The sequence below is a fragment of the Acipenser ruthenus genome, chromosome 26, assembly GCF_902713425.1.
Source record: "Acipenser ruthenus chromosome 26, fAciRut3.2 maternal haplotype, whole genome shotgun sequence".
NCBI lineage: Eukaryota > Metazoa > Chordata > Actinopteri > Acipenseriformes > Acipenseridae > Acipenser > Acipenser ruthenus.
Window position 1 is genome coordinate 3,806,309 of NC_081214.1, and position 18,342 is coordinate 3,824,650.

At 44.1% G+C, this 18,342-nt stretch overlaps 1 protein-coding gene across 2 annotated transcripts; it reads right to left on the reverse strand.

The window, feature by feature from the left end:
* Positions 1–945: 945 nt before the first annotated feature.
* On the reverse strand, positions 946–17,267 carry LOC131701676 (septin-5-like). 2 transcript variants are annotated; one of them, XM_059001011.1, is made up of 13 exons: positions 17,165–17,267; positions 11,349–11,486; positions 10,212–10,517; positions 9,314–9,410; positions 8,969–9,055; positions 8,764–8,887; positions 8,201–8,335; positions 7,554–7,650; positions 6,972–7,073; positions 6,094–6,190; positions 5,633–5,795; positions 4,722–4,821; positions 946–2,745 (listed from the first exon to the last, which is right to left on the reverse strand). In XM_059001011.1, exons 1-13 carry the CDS (start codon positions 17,198–17,200, stop codon positions 2,677–2,679), a joined length of 1,551 nt encoding a protein of 516 aa, XP_058856994.1. In that variant the 5' UTR covers positions 17,201–17,267; the 3' UTR covers positions 946–2,676. The 2 variants fall into 2 exon arrangements, with proteins under 2 accessions (XP_058856994.1, XP_058856993.1); XM_059001010.1 differs by having other exon boundaries at positions 947–2,745; positions 7,533–7,650; positions 17,165–17,262.
* Between the last annotated feature and the right edge of the window lie 1,075 nt (positions 17,268–18,342).

Here is an 18,342-nt window from a genome sequence, read left to right on the forward strand (position 1 = left end):
AGTCCTTTCTTCCTTTGCTACCATTATGATGTGTCCTGTTCTGAAACAATGGACCTGTTTGTGTTGTGGCTTCATTGCAGGTGATTGTAATGCAGACACAAGCCGCCTTGAACCAAATTCTGATATATCCAATTTTATTTTATACAATGTTTTATTGCAAGTAGAAATATTTGTATTTATTTATTTTTATTTCTATATGAACTTAAAGTTATCATGTTACATGGAAATATTTAATGCAATGCATTTGACAAACATGAAAAGGGAGAGGGGGAGGGGGACTGTAACAAAATAAGACAATCTTTTTAGAGTGAACAAAACACACGGACACCCTTCCCTCTCTACCTCCCCCCCCCCTCTTCGCAGTCTCGTTTGTACAGGTGTATGCAAGATGCTACGTTCCCTTTGAACACACACACACTGAAAACAGTCCAGACCGCGTCTTGGCCGTCATGTTTCCTCTGTATTAACATGTGCAGAAGTGGAACACTCTTGCTGTCTCTTTCTAATTTGGTCCCATTCATGCTGGTTTCTTTCTTGCTCTAATGGATGATAATAATACTGACTGTCCATCTGCCTTCCCAGTAGATGATCAATCTTGAACAAACTGTGTTGTCTTGCTGAAGCATATTTAACCAAGCCAAACTCTAAAAGTGTAGTACTACACATCCACTGCCTGTAGGCCTACACCTAGTTAAATAACACTGCACTGTTTTGTTTTGTTTTCCTTTTATGAATCGCGCTGTTATGTTATTCAATCAGAACACTACAAAATACTGAAATGAGATATTTCTAATATCTTACACACTGCAGACCAGAGCAGCCAGCCTCTTACACACTGCAGACCAGAGCAGCCAGCCTCTTACACACTGCAAACCAGAGCAGCCAGCCTCTTACACACTGCAGAGCAGCCAGCCTCTTACACACTGCAGACCAGAGCAGCCAGCCTCTTACACACTGCAGAGCAGCCAGCCTCTTACACACTGCAGAGCAGAGCAGCCAGCCTCTTACACACTGCAGAGCAGCCAGCCTCTTACACACTGCAGACCAGAGCAGCCAGCCTCTTACACACTGCAGACCAGAGCAGCCAACCTCTTACACACTGCAGAACAGCCAGCCTCTTACACACTGCAGACCAGAGCAGCCAGCCTCTTACACACTGCAGACCAGAGCAGCCAACCTCTTACACACTGCAGACCAGAGCAGCCAGCCTCTTACACACTGCAGACCAGAGCAGCCAGCCTCTTACACACTGCAGAGCAGCCAGCCTCTTACACACTGCAGACCAGAGCAGCCAGCCTCTTACACACTGCAGAGCAGCCAGCCTCTTACACACTGCAGACCAGAGCAGCCAGCCTCTTACACACTGCAGACCAGAGCAGCCAACCTCTTACACACTGCAGACCAGAGCAGCCAGCCTCTTACACACTGCAGAGCAGCCAGCCTCTTACACACTGCAGACCAGAGCAGCCAGCCTCTTACACACTGCAGAGCAGCCAGCCTCTTACACACTGCAAACCAGAGCAGCCAGCCTCTTACACACTGCAGACCAGAGCAGCCAGCCTCTTACACACTGCAGACCAGAGCAGCCAACCTCTTACACACTGCAGACCAGAGCAGCCAGCCTCTTACACACTGCAGACCAGAGCAGCCAGCCTCTTACACACTGCAGACCAGAGCAGCCAGCCTCTTACACACTGCAGACCAGAGCAGCCAGCCTCTTACACACTGCAGACCAGAGCAGCCAGCCTCTTACACGCTGCAGACCAGAGCAGCCAGTCTCTTACACGCTGCAGACCAGAGCAGCCAGCCTCTTACACACTGCAGACCAGAGCAGCCAGCCTCTTATACACTGCAGACCAGAGCAGCCAGCCTCTTACACACTGCAGAGCAGAGCAGCCAGCCTCTTACACACTGCAGAGCAGCCAGCCTCTTACACACTGCAGAGCAGAGCAGCCAGCCTCTTACACACTGCAGAGCAGCCAGCCTCTTACACACTGCAGACCAGAGCAGCCAGCCTCTTACACACTGCAGACCAGAGCAGCCAGCCTCTTTACACACTGTAGACCAAACCTATATACTGCTGTTGAGGTTTAAGCAGCTGCACTAAGACACCGCTTCAGTATGTGTGTACTCATTACACATGTGCTGCATTCAAACACAACATCGCTTTATTTGCATTTTGACTGTACTTTGCTCTTGTATCCTTTCCAACCATTTAAGAGTTTCTAACAAAATTAAACATATGGCTGGAAATAAGACTCCTGTTGCACAGCAGTTACACTCACTCCAGGTTTTAAAACAAGCTTGTAACCAGTGTGTGTGTGTAACAAGCTCGGGCGTGTCTTATTAAACTCCTAGTAAAACCAGGAATGGATCTAATTGCTATGCAATGAGTCTTATTTCCATCCCTGAAAAGAGCCACGCAGCAGAGCTCTGTGAGCCTCACATGACTCGAGAGTCATCTGTTAGCCCTGCAGTCGACCACGTTCACATTTCCTTTCGAGTTTGCTGTGGCCTTGCTGAGAATGAGAATGTGAGAGGATCACTGTTTGTTTATTTGTTTTTTCTCTTTTAAGGTGCATTGTTAGTAAATGCAGGGTCCGTTCAGGACAGGAGAGCAAGAGAAACACAGTGAATCCCTGAGAGAGAGGGCGGGTCGGGATGGGGTGCAGGGTGTTAATATCCATCCTGCTGCCCGTGCATCTGTTCCTGGATCTTCTGTAACATTTCCTGCATCCGCCGCAGCTGGAAAAACAAATAAATAAAAATGAGAAGCACCCAGGGTAACTGATAAGACACTGATACAGATATGAGATATGAGAATAAACACTGGAAATGTAATCAGTGGCAAAAACAACCCTGCTGGTGTAGCGGTCTTATAGCTGTGAAAACCAACGCGTTAATGACACCTACAAAAAAATTAATAAATAAATACCACCCAATTTACTGTACAGAAGTGTGCTTCTCTCCTTCCTCGAAGAGGTTGATGGATTTGCAGGTTGGTACAGATTCTACTTTTGCTTTCCAAAGAATATCGTTTCATTTTGATTCAAACACTAAAACCCTCGTGTTCGTCCCAGCAATATAATAACCCATTCTTGTACTGTAGATTGCATCGGTTATTTTGACAGCTTTAGAAGGTAGGAATGTAATGCTGTGACTTGCAGATGAGGAATGTTGATAAGCTTGGGGTGAAATGTTTGCGAGTGAAGGGTTTGGAGTCTGGAGGTCAAGGATACATATTCATAAAGCACAGTTCATTAAAATTAATACCCCCGGCACAGCTGCAGTCGATGAAAGAGCCGGCAACAGCCTGAATATTCATGCTTTTGTAAGTATTACTGAATGGTGGACTGGCAGTTGAGAAAATAGTGGCTAAATATTATACAATACTGAAGATGTGTTTATCGAACGTCACTATTGAATTGTCATTGCTGCTCAAAGATATGGGTATGCCTATGTGAGCTACACTGCCTTGATCTGAAATCTGGGTATTTGAACACAGTAGAGGACAGGATGTGGTGTACTTTCCCATAGTAAAAGCATAGCAAAGTGTGATGAAGCACAGTGTGTATGCTGTGGCTTTTCAGTTCATGCGCGCCCTTAAAATCGAACTTTACTGGTGCCAAGAAAACTGCTGCATGAACCGACAGGAGATTCTTTCTCTGGTTTCTAGGAGTGCATGGTGGTGTTGCTAGGGACTGATGCAAGGGGAATTTTAAAGTGCGTTTTCCTGCAGTCAGTTTATTGATGTGTGCTAACAGTAGGGAACAGTATATGTGGATCTTTCTGGAAACAAATGAACACCCAATAGAAGCCATGCATGCAAAAAACCCAACTGAAGCTAGCAGAGTGACTGAAAGACATTGATGGAAATGACCCAGGGGGGTGTGTTTGAGTGGAGGCTGTTTGTTTGTAGTGGAGCATTTGGCTGCAGCCACTGGTAGATTACTACAGTGGGAGGCAATATTAGTACCAGATCTTTTTCTAGTATATATCTGCTTATGCTTATTGGGTTTCTTCAGTTTAATTCAATAGTATTCTGATGGTTGGATCTTTGTGCATCACCAATAATAGCATGATTCAATAATGAAGGAATATAATGTGTATGGATTTGAGTATCTGTAGACTTTGATGCTAAACACCTGGTCGTCCCACATTCTTACAAATACTGGGGAGAGTGGAATAGAATGATGTCACTGAGTTTCCATGGTTACAGACAACACAATGAGGCGGTGCATTCTGGCAAAATTCAGAAGTTTACTGGTAAGGTTGGGCAAAAGAAACGCACAGTTCAATTTTCTTCACATCCTGCAAGAAAACAAAATGCAATAAAGCCATTTGCATGAGAAAAGCAGTTGTGAGAATCTCTTCATTAAAGTGCTGTCATTTTGGACCATTCCAGCCACTCCTCTCCAACTTCTTCAGGTTTTATTACATGTTTGAATAACGCAGCAAGGAAATATTGAAATGCAATCCATTAGGAATGAGGTAGGAGTTAGTGGTTTAGTTAGTAGTAGAACAAATTCTCCATGCAAAAACGGGTGCCATTTTTCCACTGAAACCTAAACCGGGATTCCATCCATTACGGATGCCAGGGTGCTTCTGGGTAGTCCGGGTCAAGCCCTACTCCCCCACCTAACACCCCAACACCAGGAACCTGTGTGAGAGCCCAGGCTGCCCTGTTAGTGAGAGACTCATGAGCCCACGCTCTCCCGTACCTCCTCGTCCTTCTCCCGGATCAGTTTCTCCGTCTCGCTGTCTGACCCCGCTGGCACCACAGGGATGGGGAAGTCTGTGCCGCTCTCTCTCGTTAGTTTGCTGCGCACACAAAAGCATCGCCGGAGAATTATTCAATCAAGTACTTTGCTTGTTTGTGAGCTTGCCTGAAACCGTCTACGACTCAACAGACCTCTTCATTCTAGACAGAAATCACGTGACAAATGGCCTTTTCAGCTAGGCCGGTCCCACCTCCTCACCCGCTTTCTGTATATGTACCGGGGGCTGGGCCAGCAGAGTTGAAAGGTCACACTGGCACATGATTTTGAAAGAGATGAGGAAGTCAGTTCAGTGCTTGGCAATTCTCCAGACAAACTCCAAGCAAGTTCAAAGTGGGCAGAGCTATAGAGAAATAACTATTGGAGCATCAAAACCAAGAACCACTCTCAGTGATCACAAAGAGACAAGGGGAAGGTAGAGCAAACACACACAATAACATATGAAGCTACTTGATCCTTTACAGTAGCGGCTCTCAATACAGACACTTTACTCCACACCTGTCCAAGCTTAATCATTCACAGCGCCGTGTTGTGCTTTATTACACTGAGCGAATGTTGTTCTTGTATTTTCAACCACTTTTTTAGTGACCCCATTTGTATGGGGTCACTAAAAAAGTCAAATCTAGTACTTATATTTGTGTCTGTGATTACTGCATGGTAGAATACACAAGTTAATGTGTGTAGCTGTTTGTTACTTTTTCATTGTACTTGTAATCATTGCAATTACAGCAGCATAATTGTAATTGAACACAATATCTTTGTAACTGTAATTTCAGCAAACAATGCTACTGTAATTCTAAATAGAACTGCTCCCAGGCCTGCCCCAGGCCTCCTTTGAGAAGGAGGTGTCTTACTTCCTGTTCCTCTCCTTGACCACCATCCTGGTCATGCTCTGGATGCAGTGGGCTCTGTAGTTCTCGTAGTGGGTCTCTCGGGTCACGTCCTTCAGGTCCTGCATGTGTGTGCGGACCAGCATGTTCCTCAGTTTCACAAAGTCACAGTGAGCCGTGTTCTCAACTGCAAATCGACAAGCAACAAAGCCCTCAGCTCGCAGGCCCATCGCTAACCAGGAAACACTTCGAAACAGCTACTGCCAGCACAGACTAAAACAGTGGAGACCATGCTGACAAGCTGGGCGCTTGGGCCTGCTTAAACGAAAGACTTTCTGTTGTCTGATTAAGAAGTTTAAAGTGTTGTACCGGTGTAATATGGTAGATTTGAAAGTCTTTTTGTACATTTGTATATCTATGTATTTGTGTGATGGCACATGGCTAGACACACACACACACATGCAAGTGTTGTAAGTCCAAGGTACCTTCCACAATGCCCCAGGGGTACAGCCGCCCTCGAACCCTCTTCCCCTTGGCTTCCACAACAGTGTTGCTGCCGATCACAGCAAAGGGGATGCTTTCCTGGAAGAAACACAAAGCAAAGCCATGAAGATCAAGACCTGAAATGCAACTCTGCACTCTGAAATGGTGCAATGCAGTTGTTTTTGTAATATTCTGTGTTAATTACCTTGTGCAGAGGATAGATGGGGTTCGTACCTCACTAGCTCGTGCATCACATTCTTTTATTTAATTTAATTTCTCGTATGTACAATACCTTTCTCCAGGTTCACCTCCAGAATGCTGAAGAGAACACACAGATCTATACACACCACTGACTGCTGAAGTCTTCAATGCAAATTCATGTCAAGTATGATTTTTTTTATTTTTTACTATTCTAGTCCTTTCCTGCGCTGCTTTGTAAACATCAAACTCCTTGCCATTTCTGGACAGCGCACAGACCGATCTCATCGCGTTTTCTAACGGAGGGCATCAATGTTAAATAGAAGGCTTGACACGATTCACAAAGTAATCATTTATTTTTCCTCCCTTCTCGTCTCTATCTATATTCTGCTCAAACTTACCAGCAGGCTGTATTTAAGTGTCTGTGGCTCCCTTTCCCCTTTCGTTTCTGGTCGGCTGGCACTCTTGCATTCTGAAGACTTCTTGATCCCTCCAATCTGGAGCGAGTCCAAAGCTATTGTCTCTATCTACTCTGCTTATACACTATCCATTCAATCCATCTCTACTGCCCTGTCTATTCTATCTGGACTTTTTAAATGTGTTTGGCTTAATGTGAAAGTGTAATAAATAAATGGTGTAAACGTTCTTGTCGTGTGGTTATTGCAACGGCAGCCGAACACACCTTCAGTTCATGGTCTTGTTGTTTGAAATCTTCATCCTCATCTGAGTCGCAGTCAGGGAACTGGTAGACTTTTATACAGTACTGGTCAATCTCTTCTCGAATCTGCAGGGAAGAGCAATGAAAACACAGTGCTAATTGATTCACCGCCCTGGTGTCCAAGTTGGAGCCTCTCGTAACCAGCTTCCAGGAGCAGATGCGAGACAAGAAGCTCTGTTTGTTTGGCAATGAGAAATGGCAGAATGTTGTCTTGCTTTTAATAAAGTTCTTAGTGCACACAGTATATTACTATGTGTAGTAAGATGTGCAAATGCACAGGTTTAGAGTGTGTATTTTAAACAACATTGTTATCTTCCCCTATATATGTTTTTAATATAATTAAAACCGGTACGTTGTGTGAATCGCTCACTTATTTTTATATACTGTGTTTGGTGCTAGTCCAACGTGTTGCCTCCACTGGGCTCTCAATTGACTGACCCCCCCTGCGTGTCTGTATATCAGTATATCTCAGTAAGACTCTTTGTTTTCATGCAGGTGTGGTGTGACCCCCGCCACCCCTTCAACCTTCATTTTCTTCTTCTTGACCTCAGCAGGGGTGAGTGTATCCGCCTTGGCGAGGATGGGCACAATGTTCACCTTCTCATGCAGTGCCTTCATGAACTCCACGTCCAGCGGCCTCAATCTGAAACACAGCGATGCTTCATACATCTCTCAGTGACCGATACTGTGCTACCAACCAACGCAGCAGACAGCTGCTAATGTGGGTGTTCCTGATGTCTCCAGTAGATGGTGCAAGTGTACAGCTTTTCCTTTTTTTACACTATAATGATGCCAAATAATGATAACCCGCTGCTACTGACTTTTAAATGTATTTTATATTCAGTATCTGATAGTATAGGACTATATGAACTTGGTGAACTGATTGTGTAAATTGCATTTAGACTAAATTTAATCTTGTAATAGGGCAAGGCAAATTTATACCCCATCTTTTTGTTTTAACAAAATTATCAAATGTGCAGAGATGGGAGCTATGAATGAAAATAAACGCATGCAAAGGATCATTAATTTAAAGATTTGTAATTGAATTCATCAAGTTTATTTTAGTATTTCTACACTTCGCATTAGGAGTGTTATAGTTCTGGATCAAAATGCCATTCAGCTCCATTAATGAGGGATTATCAGGGGCGCTGCCGGGTCTGTCTCCGGAGCCCGCGGGCGCTCACTCCCCTTACCCGTGCCCGAAGGGGGAGATGAAGTACAGGCAGCAGTGCACCCGGTTGTCCTGGATGTTCTTCCGGTTCAGACCGCTCTCGTCCCGGAAGTACTGTTCAAACTGCTGGTCAATGTAGTCTGCCACAGACTTCCAGCTGAGTGAGACAGGAGAGCAAACAGAGGCCCTGTGCGTTACACAACTTCAGCAGTGACAGCGAAAAGTTAGTGGAGTGTGGAGGGGGAGTGGGGACGGTTTGGGTTCTAGAATCTTGAAGTTATTAAGGGTGTGCAGGATTCTCATTCAGAAATTCTATTTTCTTAGAAGACTGATGGTTGTCGCTTTAGAAAAGGTTTGTAAGGAATACATCTTAATAATTTAATACAAATAAGTCATTAATAGACTTCCAGTGAATATAACTTGTGTGTGTGTGTGTGTATGTGTGTGTGTGTGTGTGTGTGTGTGTGTGTTTTAATACATTTAATTTTATTAAAAGTTTTTACTATTGTGTTCGTCCACTTCTTGCTTTAGGTTTTTATTTTACGATTGAAAGTGATGGGGACACTTTTTTTATAAGGGACTTACCACTCTGTGTTGTTGACCGCGTCTCCGAAGCCGGGCGTGTCCACTACGGTGAGTCTGAGTTTGACCCCCTTCTCCTCAATGTCCACGGAGTGTTTGGTGATCTCCACGGTCTGTGTGATCCGTTCTGGACAGAAACAGGCAGGTCAGTATTGAGAGAGAGAGAGAGAGAGAGGAGCGGGTGGAAGTCAGAGCCGCGGTACCATACCTTCAGCATTGAGCAGCTTCCTGTCCTTGTAAAGGTCTGTCAGAAAGAGGCTGTTTACCAGAGTGGATTTCCCCAGACCAGATTCGCCTGGAAACAAACGGGAGGTATTTTAAACATTCGTCTTCGAGAAATCATTGATCAGTCAGTAGCTGGAAAATAAACCCACACGTAAAAGATCACATTGTGAAGGTATGATTGGCTGGTTTCACAGATCCAGATTCTCACTAATCTTACCAAAGGCAACATTGGGTAGAAGGCTAGAGTCTGTAACCCAACCACAAGTAAAATAATGTATTCTTCACCTCTGAACCAGCGTTTTCAATGTTACAGACTGATCCTTCCTACCTGCCACCATAAGTGTGAAGTCGAATCCTTTCTTGACCGACTTCCGATGCACCTGGTTGGGTAGAGTAGCGAAGCCCACATACTCCTTCTCTTGGTCCTGTAGGGATAGAAAGACGAAGCCAATATATAAAAGCACTGATCAGGGAACAGGACGGCCGTCTGCTAAAGACTGCTCCAAAGGGATTCAAAGTAACGCGAATGAAGGAGAGGGCTGATTTCAAAGGGATCTGAGCGAGGCGTCATTCTGTCTGGACCAGTGATGGAGTCCACAATCTCAAAAGGTGCCTCTCTTTCCACTGGTTGGTATGCTGCTGTCCGTTAAAACGGGATGTGACTGAAACCACAAGAAGAAACCACCTCACTACTTGGGTTTGAATCAAATTCCAGACAAGCACGCTACCTCCTTTATTGCAACAGGATACCGCTAAGAGTGACGGATGTCCCAGCAACTCCACTACACCCCCTACCCCAGAGGAGATGGCAAAGCATCAAACTGGTTTTGTACATTAACCTACATAGAATACCTCTCAATAACTATGGAAGGCAAGAGTATTCGTCACCCAAATGAACTTCACACTGCGTAGCACAAAAGGAATCGTAGAATACAGATACACATCCGCTAGCATCTGAAACAGCTGATCTCTTATCTGGAAACCCGAGAGTCACCATGATTGCAATATGGCCACCATATTCTTTCACAGGTCAAGGCCAACTTGAAGTTTCTATCTACAAACCCATATAGATTTGCAAATCTATTCGAAGCAGCCTGCAAACACTTCTGTTCTCACTGTATCTCAGTATCTCACTGAGATTTAGGCGGCTTCACTTCCAATCTCAGAAAGGCTAGACTACACCAGGTTGTATGATCTATCTAGTGCTATCTGCTACCCTACATTACCTCTGCTGAATAGTAGGGGTCATATCTCCCCCAGGGGCTCTTTGGCCGGGACAGACTGGGAGATTGAGGTGGGTTACCATCCTGTGCGACGCTTGGCAGCAGCAGCTTTTCGGTCTGCTCTGTTTCTGTCCCTGAGGGACACACGCTGCTTGTCGTGGGGGGCCGCAAGAAAGAGGGAATCCCCAGCCAGTCGGGGCTGGTGGCCCTCCCCTCTCCGTATGACTGCTCCCAGGTGGCCGTGCTGGGCAATTCGTTCATGATCCGCTCTAACTTGTCCTCAGAGTCGTCCTTGAAGAAGCACGGTAGCTACCGAGAGAGACCGGGGATGAGCGAGGGGGTAGAGTATGGGGCGGGTGGGGAGGGTAGAGTATGGGGCGGGTGGGGAGGGTAGAGTATGGGGCGGGTGGGGAGGGGAGAAATAAGGTAAAAGGAACGAAAGACAGAAAAACAGGAGTGTTAAAAGAAAGGGTTTTTAGTAACAGAAATGAGCGCATTAGTACTGTGAGTGCTACAGTTAAGAAGCATTCATTAAAGCTGTTGCATGCGTCTCCGCAGAATGACCCTATTCCCTAATAACACTATGCAGCATGCAGCAATGGCTTTTACTCAGGTTTTATCTCTTAGAACCTGCCTACAAAAAGAGACCAGTATGATCTCTCTCTCTCTCTCTCTCTCTCTCTCTCTCTCTCTCTCTCTCTCTCTCTCTCTCTCTCTCTCTCTCTCTCTCTCTCTCTCTCTCTCTCTCTCTCTCTCTCTCTCTCTCTCTCTCTCTCTCTCTCTCTCTCTCTCTCTCTCTCTCTCTCTCTCTCTCTCTCTCTCTCTAATTACCAATGCCAATGGACCCAGCTGCTTTTTGGGGACTGTCTGTTGCCTTCAAATCACACTAAAATTACAATTGTTAATCTATATAGATTCCAATGAAATGGCTGCTGTCCCTGTGACCTTTTTATTTGACATTTTTAAGATCTAAACGAACAAGCGGCAACAATTTTAAAGATATTCAGATGTAGTGCCTACATTAGCTGGTATTTCTGGTTGTACGCACGGCGCAGTGTGTGTTGGCGGGTGCGTTGATGTGTGGTCAGTGTTTTTGAGGATGGTGGGAGGCAGGGCGTGGTGGGCACTGGCGTGGGGTACCTGTTTCGGCCGGGCACAGCGCTGCATTACCCCCTCGGGCTGAGGGCTCTCCTCGGGACTGTCGTGGTCATCGGAGTGCAACTCAGCCTCGCGATCGCAGTCTTCAAGGCCGTCTGGAGCCACGTTGATTTCTGCCGTCTCAAGCCAGAAAGGGAACGAGTGTTGTGGAGGGGCAGGGGGCAGGACGGGGAATTGAATTGAGTCGGGTGTGGATTTGTATGGTGTTTTTGTTTAGGTTAATGGAAAGCAGGTAAGGGTGGGTAAAAAGTAAAACAAAACAAAACAAAAAAAAATATGAAATGATTTAAAAAGAACCAGAAAGATAACCCTTTTACATCTGGGTTGACCTGGATTTACAATTCATGGAAACACGAGCGTATATATTGAAATAACATGATTAAATGGGTACTCTTTTTACAGGTTTGTTTATTACCTACACAATGGTACAGTATTTTCAAAAGTATTTTCTATTCAGAGATAGGATGGCCCCAGTAAGAGACAGGCATACAGGGCTAGCTGGTTAACTATTCTTGGACCAGACAGTAGCTAAAGCTGCTATCCTCCCCACCGCTGCACTAGAAAAGACAGAGATTCAGTAATTGGTTCCAGCAATTCCTGTGTGCCAGGTTGGCAATGACAAGAGCGCAGCAAATGAATTCCACAATTAAGCACTACAGCTGGGTACAGACGACAACAGCTGCAACCGTACTAATACTAAGCCAGTGGCTTTGTCTGATTATAACCTCCCTTAAACTCAATTTAAAATGATTAAATATCTTGGTTGCTAATTAAATGGCACAGTCTAATCCTGAATAATATATTTCAGTGAATCGCCTATTATGGTTAAATGGGGGAACCTTCTCGAATGGATCAACAGTAATTAGGTACGCTGTAGACTCTCTCTCCTGCTGTGAGTGTTATGTCCTCACAGCAGAAGCTGCTACACTTCTCTCCTCGACAGGATTAAAAAGGTACACCGGGGGATCAACCTGATGTTTCAATTCCATTGACTGACTTGAAGAAAGACTAACTTAATTATCGTCAAATTTGCCTGCTAAACACCCACCCCCAGAGTTCTGTTAAGGGATCCGGTGATGCTGCATCAAGCTCATTATACTGCACCTATACTCTCTGTTTAGGTTTAGAGCCAGAAAAAAATGGGTTGGATGGTATTAAATAAACCTCAACAATAAAGACTCTAATAGTACGATGGTCTTGTTAAGGCTGAGCTGATGTTTGATGGCAAGTGCAGTGCTTTCCACAGTGCAGAACACCCTAAACACTGAGCTGCACCTTCCTTCTCGAGCCTCACTTACATTCACAATACTCACAGGCTCTCGTAGAGACGCAACATCCATCAACCAAAGAAAACGTATAAACAGTCTGTGCGTCGCAAGCTCGTGTATATGTGATGATCATGCGGCTGCTGTGGACCGACTCCACACACAGGAACAAAACACACAAATCATCCAAGTGGCGCTGCAGAAGTAAAAGCCTCATCTAATTTAAAGAGTCTCACCTCCAGACTGCGGCATCCTGATCATTTGGAGGATAGACTTCTTCTTCCTCACTTTTGCCCACTGATCCATTGGACTTCACAAAGAGACAGAGAGCTCTCGGAGGTCCCTTTATATACCCAGTGGCAGGACACTGTGTCCTTCGCCCCTATCGAACGCTGTCAAGCCTGCAGGCCACCATTAACCCACTGTAGCGTGTTGCTTGTGCTTCTGTTTTACCATGCTGTAAAGTTTTTTATTGTCAGCCCTGGTTTTTTTCCAGTTATATTTTTCCTTATGCCAGCTCTTGAGGTTTGTATGAAGTGGTTTGTTGAGAGCAATGAAACTGGTCTGCAGGTAGATAGCATCTTGGTACAATATCAACCTGGCAACGGTTTCTACAATCCGTTCTGCAACAAATCTTTAGCAATAAAGAGGATTAACACCGAAGTTGTCATCGGCTGGCTATTGTTAAACGGCTTGCTTTCTCAACATCTGCTTTGGGTTTGCCTATGCGCATCATTTGCACATTCACAGGTCAGTACTTCCATCAAAGGGATTTGGGGAGACCAGTGCCTGCTTTCCACAATCTATACGGGGGCTGCATGTATTAATGAGGGGGGCAGCAGCATTGATTTTCACATTCAAATGATCACAGATGGTGGATGAAAACGTAACACACTACTTTCAAATGCAACATGTGAAAGATTAGGGAATCTTCCAGCAGTGATTTGCACAGCACCAATAGCATCCAGCTGGATTAACTGATGAACAAACATCCTCCTGCACATGCTGAAGCCATGTTGTTTTTTATTTGTTTTGTTTTCTTCATGTTGTGTTTTATAGAAAACCCTCCCTGACATCCTATGCTAATGGGCTGCTACAAGGGTCTAACACTTGTAAAGGTCACTCATTTTCTGATGACTTCTACGCCAAGGATCAAACACAGATGTGTAACTGAAGGAGGCAGGTTTATCAATACCAGTACAATTCATTTGGCAGCTTAAAAGCATTGGACTGGCCACAAGCACTGTGCCTAGATCCATCATGCCATACAGATTTACTGCCACAAGCTGCATCCTCGATCTACATCAGACTGTGGCAAAATTGCAGTAGAATCTCCTCATTAGAGAAAGCGGGTGGGATTCATTTATCTTGCCTGACAAACCGCAGCAGCACAGCACCATGCACCCCATGCTGGTGTGATCAAACTCTTCAAAACTGGAAAGGATACAACCTGCACCTTTCCCTGTGCAGTATATAGTGCATTAACAAATATCATCCCTGTGTGACGAGTGAGTCAAGGATTAGCTGAAGCACCAAGTATGATGTATGTCAGTACACCCCTGTGGCCTGCTATATTAGTTATCCCATAGGAGATGGCAAATCTTCAGGACTGGGTTTCTGTAAGATTCCCTCATACCAGCAATCTACCACATGCAATCACGATCTGTCATTCATACTGGCCTGGACTCTGACATGAGGATCATTCCACCTACTCACTACTGCAGGCAGCTCTTGATCTGTCCTGATGCCAGTTGCTGATGCATGCTGGGCATCCTGGCACATGAATTGCTTTTTACATTTTCTTATGACAGACGGATGGCTTCAGTTCCTAGTGCAACTCTTACTACTTTAACATAAAGAAAATACATAAATAAAATACTGAAATGAGCTCCTGGCGACCATTCATTTCAGTCCTAATATTCTGTAGAAAGTTGCATAAACACATGCATCTTCTATTGCAGTTTCAGGAAAGTGGTCGTCTTGTTTTTAATGTTTTCATTAAATATCTGTATTGCTCTGTTCTTAATTGACTCGTTTACTATTTACCTATAAAGATCCTGTTCGCATTCACTTTTGAACATGGCCATTTGCTACCCCAGTAATAGTTTTGTTTCGACCGTAGCAACACCCTATCTGCAGAAGGGAGTAAGTCAATGCATTCAAAGCTAGTAGAGATAATCCTCCTGACGGCTCAAATGGACTATGCCCGAAGCAATGTTCTGTCAATAGGGTTGATTAATCAGGACTTCAGCAAGGACACCTAACTCCCTAACAGTGAGTAACATTTTAATGCCAAAACCTTTCCCTTGTGTACTAACTAAATGCTTAATGTCTATTAAAATAGATCAGCCTCTGTTTGTCAAACTCGACCTACCTGATGAATGCTTTTTGCAGTTAGGTGAGGTCATTGAGTGTTTTAAATATTAATGTGCATTTAATATTTAATTTTTAATCTACCTGTTATGATGCAAGAAATATTGCAAAACGTGAGTAGTATTAAAATCAGAAAAGTAATCCAAGTGTAACCAATATACAATACTCCGGGTAAGGACACTGTCTCCCTCAATCAGTAATAAACACCACTCCGATATGTAACAGGCAGAGGCTGGGCAGGAACCAGCGACCCTGTGCCCCACATGCAAGCGTCTAAACCACAATGCAAGAGAGGCGGGCTTGTCTGCTTTCATAGTTTTAGAGCTTTTGACCTCCCCTCACCGACAGGGGACAGAACAGAATCCATAACTGCAGTGTAGAGTCATCTAAATTCAAAATGTTTTACTAGCGTTTCAGTGCTAAGTAAATGAACGGCTGCAGGTTCAGAACGAGGGTTCAATCAAAGCTCCGAAGCTCTGTTCTAAATGCTGACTACAGGTCTGATGTTTTGAAAATGAAAACCATCAAAAGGATAAGGAACTGAAGCAAACGCAGACAAAGAATCAGCCAAGAATGCACTTCTCACAAAAGAGTCTAAACTTTCATTCAAACGCACAAAAGAACTAGACAGCTAGCCCCATTCATGACTCGAATATTAGAAAAAGGAATTCTGTTTTATGATGCCTCACCCCTTGGCTAGCTTACTGATTTGTAAATAATAATACCTTGTGACCCGACAGAGAATCCCTCCAGCACTTTGATTCCAGCGATTCCTATTCACAGTGGACTAAAATAAAGTTCAAAGTAAACCCCATTGACTGCACTACAATTGTTTGACGTCAAAACGCAATGATGAGCAGAGCTTCATCTGATTTGAAAACTGAAACCGAACCGTGACTGCTTAGTTATACTTTCCTTTAACTAGGCCTTTCTGTAGTGCTGAACAATCAAGCTGGCTTGGCACACAAACCAAACTGAGAAAGTGTGTGTGTGTTAGTTAAGGGCTGGATGCTTCCTTGTGACATTCAGACACATGCTTCTCATAACTAAAACATCTCACTGCTGCAAGTTCATTGCAACCTCAGTGCACCATATGGCTCAAAGTGAAAACTGCCTTTTTTTTTTGCACATATTTTAAGGAGGTTGTAACCTCACATTCCCATGTTTAGTTAAAGCGTACAAGATTTATACCCGCCTGCCGCTGCAAGTATAGTAGAAATATGACTTAAGTTCACATTAGTGACCAGAAAGTGTTAAGTAAGCTTGTCTTCTACCTTAACTAACATAAACCAACTGGTTAGCCAACAAAATCTAGTTCCTGAGTGCACAGAAGGCTGAATAATGTACCAATGTAGTAAATATTCACCTGCGAATCCTGGAACAGTCACAAGTTAACCAAATTCTGAAGTTCCTATTGCTTAATGAAACATCCCAAGACTGAAGTAAACCATAAACCACTTCTCCTACAAACGCAAGTCAAGAGAAGTGAGCACTATTGCTGTTCACTTCGTTGGGGTCTGTTACGTTTTGACTTCATCTAGACTGCACACCTGGGAGCGTTGAATCACCTGTTGCAGTCTGATGGTTAATTCAAAAGAGGTGGAACAAAACACCTTTCAAGGGTGAAGGCTGGGGATTACTTTCAAGAAAATCCAGTTTATGCAATTTAACACCCAGCTTCACCAGAAACTCATGATGTACAGTCAAACCTGCTATTAACAACTCCGTTAGCTTGATGCACAAACTAGCTGGTTTTAACATTGGAACACACACAGAGTGGTCCACACAGACTGGTGCTTTTTAGACGGGTGTCTGTGTATGTTTAAAACAGTGGTTAAGAGACATCTGGATTGTCATTCTAGCATTGTTTTATTCATTATGATGCTCTTTTGCATTGACTTTACATTGAACTGTGACCATGCATTCTGTAAAAAGGCATAGGTGCTGGAAACCTCCATCATACAAATAGACAGATTTTATTATGGCAACTGTGGAAGCATATTTTCTTTTAAGAAAAGCAGGTGCAGCTAAGATCAGGTAACTACTACGCTCTGCTAAGACTAAAAGCAACGAGGGAGCCAGTCCTTGGAAATCTACCCGCAGTAGAATACGGACCTGTAATGGTAAATGGTACTGAGTTGCAGTAAGTTAGTCACATACCTCGAAGTCGCTGTTTATTTCTGTGTTTGCAGCCATTATCCTCTCTGTTGTAAACCATAAATAAATCAACCCGGGAGGCAAACTAACAGACCTCTGTCCTGCACTGCTCTCCCATCTCGTCAGGCTGCTCAGATTTGCATAACCCCGCCCCCTCAGCATGAGCCCGCCCTTTTGCGTTGCCTTGCAGTCTACAACAGCGGTGCTGTTACTGTATCCTATTCAGTCTTCTTAACCCCTTATTATATAAATTTGTGTTTTTACAACTGCCTCATCTTTAAAGATACGTAGTGAAGGATAACTTGAATATCTTATTATTGACACTAAAGATCCTTTAGCATTTTGACTAACCTCTGATCCCTGTTCAAATACCCCTTTGTATGCCAAGCTTGAATTGGTATATTATAAAAAAAATCAGGGAAGGAAATGACTCCAATTGCGTAGCAGTTTTACCCATTCCAGGTTTTAATACAAACTTGATGAGCCATAGTCTATAGGTAACAAGCTCAGGTGTGTCTTATTGAACTCATAGTGAAAACTGGGATATGGATCAAACTGCTATGCAATAGGAGTCTTATTTGCATACCTGTAACTAAAATTTACAAAGGTCCTCCATTTGCTGGCTTTCTAATAATGCTTAAACTGCCTGACGCAGGCTAGTGTAATATGAATGAAACACTTTCAACGTGTCTTATCTGATCAGGACATCCTTCACTGTGCTAAACCATTAAGAGTCCCCATCACAGCCTCTGCACTTCACAGCCTCTGCCCACTCCAGACCAGCCTGTCTGGCACCAACACTGTCGCCCACTCAAGCTGAAACAGCAATAACATAAAACAGAGGAAACCATGGGTGGGGGGCACACTTGCTCAGTGTATTTCTACCAAGTTTCCTCTAAACAAACAGAGTCTGCAGTTGAAGTTTTGCTTTTTCAAACCATGTTGTCCTCGGCACAGTGTAAAGCAAGACGCATGTGCCTTTTAACAGGTCCTTTGTCAGTATCATGGCATCGCTGGTACCACACTGTGTCTCTGAATAATCCAGTCACTGTAAAGAGGGCACATCTGGCAGTGCAAGGACAAAGGGCCCATGCATCCAACCCTCTTCATGACTTTTTTTTTTTTTTGTATTCATTTAACAGCATTTAGCTTGGTCTCAGTTCACGTTCCCTGTCGTCTCA